General features: G+C 38.3%; 1 protein-coding gene across 4 annotated transcripts in view; it reads right to left on the bottom strand.

The window, feature by feature from the left end:
* The window catches only part of cdh22 (cadherin 22), a 238,185-nt gene that overhangs the window by 47,036 nt on the left and 180,609 nt on the right, over window positions 1-10,540 (bottom strand). For all 4 annotated transcript variants that reach the window (XM_020597448.1, XM_020597358.1, XM_020597609.1 and 1 more), the window contains one exon: window positions 609-728. In XM_020597448.1, the coding sequence (XP_020453104.1) occupies window positions 609-728 (120 nt within the window). The remainder of the gene's footprint in view (window positions 1-608; window positions 729-10,540) is intronic.

The raw sequence follows: 10,540 nt of genomic DNA, 5'->3' as shown, positions 1-10,540 counted from the left end.
GGAAGTATAAGCCAGGATTCTTATATAATGGTAGGTGATTCTTAAGACATATTTGTAATTCTTAGATCCCTAGCACTACTAGGGTAAAAAGTGTACACTTTTAGACCTTGCTGTGCACCCAGTGCATTTGGTTTACTGGAGTTTAAACAAACTCAAAAAAACAGGTGGAAACAACAGAACCAGAAACAGTTAGGAAAAAACAAATAAAATCATATAAAAAATAATAACACTAATAAAAGTACATGTAATTTATGTGTAATTATTCTTTTTCTTTTGTTTCTCATATTAATATCAAGGTAATGCTTGCTTTTTCTATCAACTGAGTTTATGTTGTCAGCTTTATACTTATTATATAAAACCAATTCTCCATAGACAGGCTTGAAGGCAGCACTAAATACTGTGAAGAGCCAATCATCTTATGCAATATGGTGTTTTGAGTGCTTGCTAAAAGGAGCCAGTAGTTACTGAGTAAAAAACAGATTTCATGCAATAAATTTTGATTACCCTCAGAATTATGTTCTCTGAGTTTTGCTTAAGGAGCTGAAAAAAGAAGGAAGACAGAAAAATCAGTGAGGGAATGTTGAGTGTGTACTCTTTATCATTCTTACCTGTGTGTCTATCAACAGTGAAAAACCTTTCTCCATCCAGTACGCTGTACACCACTCGGGCACTGCTGCCGTATGTGGGGTCATCAGCATCTGATGCAGTAACCTTCATAATGGATGTTCCTGTTGTAAAGAGGCAACACAATGTCAGTATTTTAGGCCGGTTCACATGCAGAGTTAATTTAGAGGTTATTAAGGGGCCAGTTCAAATGTTTTGTAAGTGCATAGCAGGCTTGCAAAACTGGAAATGTGTGGAATCAGGAAAGAAGCTGAATAAAGTTTTCTAATTTTGCAAAATATAAAATGTTCAGCTTTTTTTTTTGAAGCACTGCCCACAGCATAGCACAAATGGGCAGGGCTCTCATGGAAAAGGAACATGCCATCATAAAGTCAACAATATACTGTAGCTGCAAAGACCATTAGAAGCTCAGGAAATCTACAACAGTTAGTTGGGATTACTGGCACCTAGCCAAAGAATAGTGTCATTTCTACATAAAACTGTAAAATTAAGATTTGTGGAGCAACAGTGTCAAAGTCATTATTTTCCACTCAGTGGAGTATTTTTGTCAAAAGTGTGCACACATAAGCCTCTGGCAGCAAACACATTGCTCTATTTAGTCATAGAAAAAGCTCAGCCTAAAGACAATAAAACTATAAGGTTCTTCATTTTTAGGTTAAGTAACAACCATATACTTGCCTTTTAGCATGCAAAGACATTTTTCTTTCTATAAATAATTTCAGTTACAGGAAAAGGAAACTAAAAAGGGAGGCACTCCTGGGCCACAGCTATGGGTAATTACTGACAGCTGGTGTTGTCCACCAAAGGTCACCACTGTAGCCTTTCTCAGAGTCCTGTCATGCTACTGTCCAGCCACATAATGGCCATATGCTAATGATGCTAATTAGCGGGAAGTGTCAGAGCACTGTTTGTTTCCTGTCATCCACCAGAGCTCCTGTGGGGGAGAGAAGGAGGGAGAGGCCAGCGGATTATCATTAAAATCACTCGGCCATTAAATCAGACAGCTCAGATCACTACCCTGTTGCTGTGACCTATCACTCACCTATCACACGCCGTCTGCATACATGTAGCTCGGAGCTGGTCTGTGTGCATGTTAATATACAGCTATGGCAGCAAATAATGCAGGACTATAAAGTATGTCTATGATACTACTGAAACAAATGAGGGTTCTGATATTTGCGGCTCTTAAATGTGACAAATTAGGTCAAAGATAAAAATCCTATGAAACAACTGGGGTGAAAAGGATGATGGACCCATTGAGGGATCGGTGTTTCTCAAACACTGTATGTGTAACACAAAAGAATAATGAATCCTGGTACTTTCAGTTAAATCCTGATATAGGTCTCAGTGGATTTAAATCACGATATGTTAACTAAGCTCAACTGAGTTTTTAAATTCATAATCTGAGTCATATCATACAGTCATTACTTCATCCAAATATGCAAAAGTACACACTAGCCTGATCCTCAGATATGTTGCATCCCAGTTGGGGGATGAGTGAGATATCAGTCTTATCGTAATGAAAACATAAGGCTGAATGGAGGGTAGGCGTTTTCATTACTGGCAACAGGCAGTGCTTTGTTAATTTTTCCTGACTGCTTGGCCCTACTGCTGTGGGCCCAACAAAGCCATTTTCATCCATGGGATTATTCCCTTATCTTAATTTTCCCCAGGTAACAATCACACTGACGCTCAGCTGTTTCTGGATACTGGCTGGCAGCAACGTCAGCTAGCTTGGAAGAACTATATAAATGCAAATGCTTCTTTATTGTGCTTATATTAAAAAGAGAAGTCAGACAGTGAGTTTGGCACTTGGATTCTTATTAAAGCTCTGGCTTGCATCAGTGTTTTCAGTGGGACAAGTCATTACTTACAGTATCTGTTGGCGTGGCTGGTGTCTCACTTAAGCAGCATCTACTGTTGATGGACTTGTGGGAATTCAATAAATATTATTGACTTTTGCAGATTGGAATGTAATGCATATAGCAGAAGTATGTCTAATGGAGAGAAGCCCCAGATATTCATTATCTAAAGAGCTGTTTTTCTCTCACCAAATGAAACCTCACACAGAAATTGCTCTCAGATGAGACAGCATGCACTGCAGCAACAATGATTTTAATGACCAAAATACACAGGTTTGTCTCTCTTCATTCCCCCTCATGAGCGCATCTGTTAAGGCTGAGTCTGGTTACACAAAAAACCTTTAACATCACATTCTTCACATCTTTGCTGTCAGGTATTCATACAGGTGCATTAGAGCTGACAGTCCTGACCTCCCACGGTCAGAAATTGGGTGAGGTCAAAAGTGCAGCTGTCTACCAGACGAGATGAGTGAATCGATGCTTGACAGCTTGGAGTTAAGATACTCTATAAACATGCGTGACCTTAATTTTGTCAGTAGTCTAAACCAGCATAAGACACTTTCTACTTAGGGTGAAGCTAATGTATGCAGCCTGCAGATATTTGCATTGTGGGTCTCACCACATGCTAATTTTCATATGGTAACCACGTTGATTTTTAGCATAATCATATTATCTGACAACACATTATAATTTTTCTGTTTCCCTAGCATTTATGAGAACAACACTGCTAAGCAATGTTTCCCCCAGTGACTTGCCTCATCAAGGAGGACTAGACAAGGTTACAACATCTCATTGCTGTGCAATTATAATAAGGCTACAGATTTGTTATTCACTTAATCTTCTAGCAGAGCACAATGGCTGAGACATAACTGAATTTCAGCTTTTTATTACACCTTATTTTCCATCTTTATTTAACAGTTAAACTTTCCTAATTCTGTTGTTATAACAAAATAGCTCCTCTGTAAGGCAATGAAAAGCCCACTGGCTACATAGGATTAATGGCTAATTAAAAAAGAAAGTTACAAGGTATAATAATGGGTAAATGATTGTTATTATTGTTATTATCATTGAATGGCTACAATAAATGCTGTAACTGGTGGTCAGCTCAGAAATGATTCATTTCTTTCTAAGAGCCTGTTTCTTACTGGAACACATGGCACACCTGACAACGCTATGACACTGTCACGGTGGGGAGAACAACAGTTATTCAGTCATTCCAAAATAATAACATAGTAAGACAGTTTGTACTGCAAATGATAGTTACGTAGTGTGCAATATCCCTTGAAGTATAATGCAAATAATATTCAGATAAAAACTAACCTTGGGATCATTTCTGGTGAAATGGACTATAGTGGAGTGTTGTTTTTGGGGCGTGGAGGATTCAGTGGAGGGTGGCTGACGATAGCTATATACTTAGATTTATGCACGACTTTTGTTTAATGGTATCAACACAGGCTGTCGGAATGGCTTCCCATACCGTTTCAGCACTCTGGGAGAGATGGTTCAATTACTGTGAGGGAAGCTGGAGGAGTGCGCCACATGTGAGACACTAGACTGACAGCTATTTAAGAGGCAGCCTCGTAAAAGAGATTTGTGCCTTTCTCAGCTGGTGCCGTACTGGTGCGAGCTTCAGTGGAAGAGTCTAACGGCGGCAGCTCTGAGCCTCCTTCCCGCTCCAACCCGCCTTAATCTGCAGGACTGAGTGCTCCCCGCCTGCATTATGGATCATTTAGTAAAGCCATAAAAGCTGAGGTGTTTTCACATGAAAAGTTATTTCTTCAGTACTTCTGCTGTGATTCATTCCTCTCTCATCCACATAAATGCCCCAGGAGAGAGAGGTGGGGTAAGAGTAAGTGAGAGAAAGGAGGGTGAGAGAGAATGAAGTATAAAAGAAAGAAAAACTTGCTATGTCATAAAAGCCAATGGCCTGCTTACACTGATCCTCTTCAAAATCTCTACAAGGATTTAGGGATATTTTTCATCTCTCCAGACAGGGACTGTAAATTAAATCTATTTTAGCCTTGAAAGTTGCGTCTTTTTAATAGATCAGATCATAATTTGTTTTTTAAACAGAATATAGCATGACAACTATAAATTTTAACCTCTCATTACGTTTATGCATTTGTTATAGTTGCTGTTAACTCTCACACTAAAAGAAATAGTATTAAGGTCCAGAATTGTTTCTGTGTAAAATATCAAATACAATCTCCATTCTTCTCTGCTTTATTACACCTCTAAAATAATGAAAAGTGAAGATTTTCATTTACACATCTTCCATGCCTTTTCACGTCCTAACTTATACATTCTCCCTCTCTCTCCACTCCCCCGCTCCCCCACAAACAAATCAGTCAAAGTCAATTATCGTCCAGCACTGTGGCTGAGTGCACAAGGTTGAATGTTATTGGTCACATAGGTGGGGAATATTGATTATAGGCTGCTCCTGCCTTAACACATTTTTTCTCTTCTACAATGCTGCTGCTCCAAATGCATCATCTGCTGTTAGTATGAAATGCCCCAGCTGTCCTAATGGTGACTGCAGCAATTTGCAGCCTCCTGGGTGACGTCTCTGGACTATAGCACCAGGAAGGGCGATTATTACTTTAATAATCTTGTGCAGTTCTCACATTACATACAGAGGGAGTGGGGAATTTAACTTTTATGCTGAGACAGAGAGAGAAAGAGAGATAAAAAGATAAATCAAAAGAACAGAAAGAGCTTCTTGTTTTGAACAATTTGTCCACAAACAACCCCACCTACATGGTTTATTTTGCTGCATTAATTATACTGTAAAACTTGATGATTTCCTGCACGAGTAGAAGCCGCTTGTCAAAACAACAGCTGGAAAAGTCATTCCAGGTGTCAGAAATGTTCAAAAACATTTGACAAAACTAATTGTTAAATCATTATTCACAGTGCTTTTACTGCTTTCTTCTACCTAGTGCTATTTTCTGTGTCACCTACAACAAACAACCCTCAGTTAGTTTGTGTAGCACAAGAGAAGTGCTGAGGACTGTACTTTTTAAGTGTCTTCTTGAAGGTCACTGCCCTACTGGTCACTGTGTACAAAAGTACAACATTGGATTTGTACACAAAATGCACAAAATAATTGGTTACTGATACTATATTAAAAAAAAAACTAGCATTTGATTAGCAGAACATTGTCTTAAGACATCTCTGTTGACTTTCTATCTTAAATTGTGTCTTTGATAGAGAACAGGATAAATGACAGTTTAAGGCAGCTACTGTTTACTGTTTTGCAACTACTTTTGAACTCAGTTGTCCTTTTTGTTTTGTAATTCCACACTACATCAGCTTGTGTCATTAGAGGATAATAGCTGAGGATAGCTTAATGTCTGCTATCAGACTGCTATTTGCCTGCTTGTTGTTCTTTGGACACTGTGACTCGTCAGTCAGTGTTATTTGAGGTTAGAGGCTAAAGCACAGATGTCGTGTTGTGGCACATCACTGCCACTCAGAGGTCCTGAGCCCCTCTCTAATGGAACCACATCAATCACGGGATTAGCTCTATGAAAACTTTTCACCCTGGTGTGGTTCTGCCACCAAGAGCTGCCCCTCCTAGCCACGTTTCCACCCGACTCCCTTGCTGCCACTCACCCCTGAATCGTAGGAAAAGACGTCTACCTCCCAAACTAAATGGTTTCAAACCCAAGACACGGTGCCACTTTGTTAGTCAGCTCACATAAACACTAAAAGAGACGAGTGTCTTAGTATGCATGTTGTAAGACAGTGTAATACTGATTTCAAATTGGAAAAGGCCCGTCTTTATTACTTCAATATTAGCTGGGTGTGTGGAGCATAAGCATTAGCTTGAGGTGTGCCATTGTGCCACTGCCAATAATGCATATGTGCAGTATATGTGATATTGTGTCTAAGAGCTCAGTCTATCCAATGCTTAACTGTAGAAAATGCCAAAATATACGACTATGCAGTATAATCAGAAACCGGCAGCTTGACATTACTTTAGCCTCCGGGTCTTTAAAACTTTTGAGGCTTAGCTCAAAGCTACATACATATTTAAAGACTTCACATGGTTGAGGGAAACCAAATGGAAAAGAGATGGATTTAATTCAAATATTAATGATGAGAGTTTTCAAAATATAAACATTAGCCCAAAATGTCATCCTTTGTAAGCCAACTGGTATTAACATTTAAGCACAATGGAGAAGCTATTATTAATATAGAACTGTAAATTCATTGCCCAAACTCATGCTTACATCGATTAGTGCAATGAGACAACAGAAATAGGAAAGAAATGTCACAATTATTTAACATAGTGCCTCAATAGGAATGCCAATTACATTTCTCTAAATATATATACCAACCTTAAAATATGCCTGTTCCTTTGTCTCAACGGTAATAAGACTGAAGTCTTATTACTGTGGTGTTAATATTTCATTAAAGAAATATTTTATTTTCAGTAAAGTGGATTTGAGAGCACTGTTTTAAAGGCCTGCTTCCATCATTTCCTAGGCACCTGTAAGCCTAGCTGCAAGCAAAAAATCCAAGCCCTTTGAGAAAAATAGGACTAAGAAGAAAAATTGTCCCATTCCAGATAAAAACAAAGAGACACGGAGAACAGAAAGCTAATTTGGAATATAAAGCCAAATAATTAGGAGACATCAGTGGAGGTTATGCAACACAAAAACCTCAAAATGAACTAAGAAACAAACGAAACAAACTTCACCTAAGTACATAGAAAATTCAATTAAATGGGGGAAAAATCAGTTATTACACTAAAAAAACAAAACAAAATAAAATAAAAAAGAGCCAGAATAACCAACATGGCCTCCTTAGATAAATCATGATTTTAATTAAGAAAACAATAGTCGCATTTACCTGCTGCATCTCACTGAAGAACAAGCCAACATACTGTATCAAAGTCACTCATAGCAACTGCACAAATAATTTTCCTGTCACAACATCAGGACGTACTGGCTTCCACTCTGGATTCTACAAACATTTCTTGACCACAGACTACTGTTCTGCTGATTGCCTTTGTACACGTCATCATGCACATGCACATTTCTTCTAAGGTTTTTTCAGTTTACTATGACCTGGATGACTGAGAATCTGCACAGACACATGGACACACACACACACACCAATATGCATAAACAAAGTTTACTGTAGTCCTCATGTCTGCAGCACTCTCATTTATCTGATCACAGTCATACCCTCTGCTGTTTGACTCTATTCATAAAAGAATAGTTTGATTTGTTAAGAAATACACTTTTTTATTTCCTGGGGAGCATTAGATGATCAACAACACAGGTGTTATGACTGTATGCTAAACATAAAACTAAAGTTGGCTTATTTTAGCATAGGGATGGGAAGAAGGGAAACAGCTACTGTAGCCTGGCTCAGTCAAAGGGTAAAGACAAAACGGATCGGCCTACCAGCACCACCAAAGCTCATTAAAGCTACAGTATGTAACTTAAGGTAGCGTAGCATGAAATTCCAAATCAATCTGCTCTGCCCAGTACTCGCTCTCCCAGTCCCAGCTCCACTCGGCTCCACCACAGTCTGCCCAGCTCTTCAGATGTTTGTTGTTATGAAATTACAATAAATGAAAACCCAACAAAACTTACTGATCAAGCAGAAATAATCTCTGACTGGTTATAGAGGTCAGTCCTGCTCTAAACCTTTTAGAAGCTAATAGCTCCGCACTGCTGCCAGTGCTGTTCAATGAGTCTGGGTCACAGGAGGCTTTGACAGCACCTCTCCACATTAAGACAAGTTTTGGAGCAGATTTCTACAACTAAAATATTTGATAAAACACATTGCATTTTATTTGTTGAGTCCATATAGAAACTGGAACATAACCACAATGTTGTTGTTTTACAGGAAGTCATGCTGGAGTGATCCATTAGCCAGATCAGTGACATCAGTCTCCGTTGGTTGCTTAGCAAACTCACAGTAAACTCCAGGAAAACTCCAGGAAGTCACTGCACTGGCCAAGACACAGCGTGCAACTCCCTACAAAACCACTGTTTTTACAGTGCAGTTTTTGTACAGCTTATATATTTATATATACACACATGTAATTTACCTTTGATGTTTTTAGAGGCTTTTTGCTACAGAAGCATCAGAGCTATTTTATAATGCAAGAATTAGTGTTAAAACTCGACAGGCATCCACCTCACAAATGAACATGAGGCAACATAGGCTTTTAACATCACATGTGACTAATATTAATAATAGGTCCATTTTTATTCAGAAAGTACAAGGGATGATGAGGCATAAAGAGAAAGATGGCCTGTTGGATTGTGAGTGAGAATCCATTAATCAAATAGACCTATAATGTACAATTTTCTTTTATTTCGGAATACAATGCATCTTTATCACATTCAAGCCTGAAAACTATATAAAACATGTAATAAATTGTAACTGTTAATGCAGGACAACTAAAACTGCATCATTTTTATATCAGATAAAGTTATGTTTTGTTTTCACATTTTAAGGTACGCACACATATACATTTAGCCCGTATGTATAACTTTTAACCCAGAGACTAGGGGACAGTTTGAAGCCAGCTCAGGTAGATGCACCGTACTGTAGGTTGTTCAGTTTGAACATGCCTGAAATTTAGTTCAACCCACTTCTCAAGCACTCTCAGAATATTTAATATGCTGCGGTGGAAAACACGATTGCATTTCTTTATGTACACAATGCTTTGTATTATGGGCCTGCATTACTATAAAAGTAAAGGATGTGTGACTGTGCAAAATTCCTTCAGAATGGGGTTCAGTATTTTGAGAAGTCTCCAGTCACAGACTAATAGTGGTGACCAATGATGTTATTATTATTTTAATATTATTATTATTGTTTGAGTTCAGCTTTGAAGGATTACTGTTCAAGAATATTAATCGTTGGGTGCAGGAGAACAGATGAGGAAAATGAAATTCACTGTTTTCCAGTATAAATGCTAAGCACCACTGAAGGGAGGAAGCAAACAAAAGGCAGACGGATCATTCATTGTTCCAGCAAACCACTATGTCAGTAAAATGTATGCATTATTATTATTATTATTTCAAAATATCTTTTTGTTTTCTTTTCTCAGAAATAGTACATGAAATTCACCTTTTTGTTGGCAAAGGTTTGCTCCAACTAAAGTACACGACAGGCTTAGGAATATGTATAAAGTCAAAATCTACGGTATATCTGAGTTGCAGTTAATGCAAGATAGCAACAAGCAACATGTTCCAGTCAGCTCAAGTTGCACTCAGTCCAGAATGTCCTCTACCTTGACACTGTATTACATCCATATTTCTCAGCCTTTATCATCACGAGTCAGGAGACATAGCAAGCACTCTGCTGAGCAACTCCATCTCTGTCCCAACATAAAGACATGCACGGGTCTCAAAGCAATATTCAATCACCCATGCGCTACAAATTTGATTTAAGACCGCAATTTCATTAGCCACACATTTTCCACAGGACAACACAGAGCTCAGGCCCTCGCACTTCATCATCATCTTTACCTCTCCTATATTATTTGCCTTCTCTTCCTTTTAGAGTCAACCAACCTTAAAAAAACAAACAGACTATGTACACAAGTGTTATTTTTGGTAGCAGATGCTGAGCAGGCAGACAGACAGACAGGAAGCCTCTACAAAAAGAAGAGGGAGGCAGGAGAGAAGGCTGTAAAGCTATGACAAAGACATGCACTGGGAGACATGACAGGAGTGATAAGTAAAAATGAATATGCCTCAGGCAGCTGACTACTGATTACTTCTTACTATTATGGCCTCACGTTTTCCAAGGCAGTTTGATTTGATTTGATTTGATTTATTTATTCTTTCAACCATGTAAAGACAGTTGATATATCAACACACATAATTTTACACATATCCAACAAATGCTAATCCAATATCAATTTGCTTATACCTAGTACATGCTTGAATGGAGTAGGAAGAAGTCAGACTTATACAGTCCTACCCCATGACATCATTTTACCATCATTGGTTTGCAAGCAGTATCTCTACAAAATAATTCTCTTTCTACACCACACAAGTAATATACTAAAGAATTAT

Source organism: Monopterus albus, unplaced genomic scaffold (genome assembly GCF_001952655.1).
Source record: "Monopterus albus unplaced genomic scaffold, M_albus_1.0 scaffold1.1, whole genome shotgun sequence".
Classification (NCBI taxonomy): domain Eukaryota; kingdom Metazoa; phylum Chordata; class Actinopteri; order Synbranchiformes; family Synbranchidae; genus Monopterus; species Monopterus albus.
The sequence above is the reverse complement of the archived record's forward strand: the minus strand, read 5'-3'. Positions and strand labels throughout refer to the sequence as shown.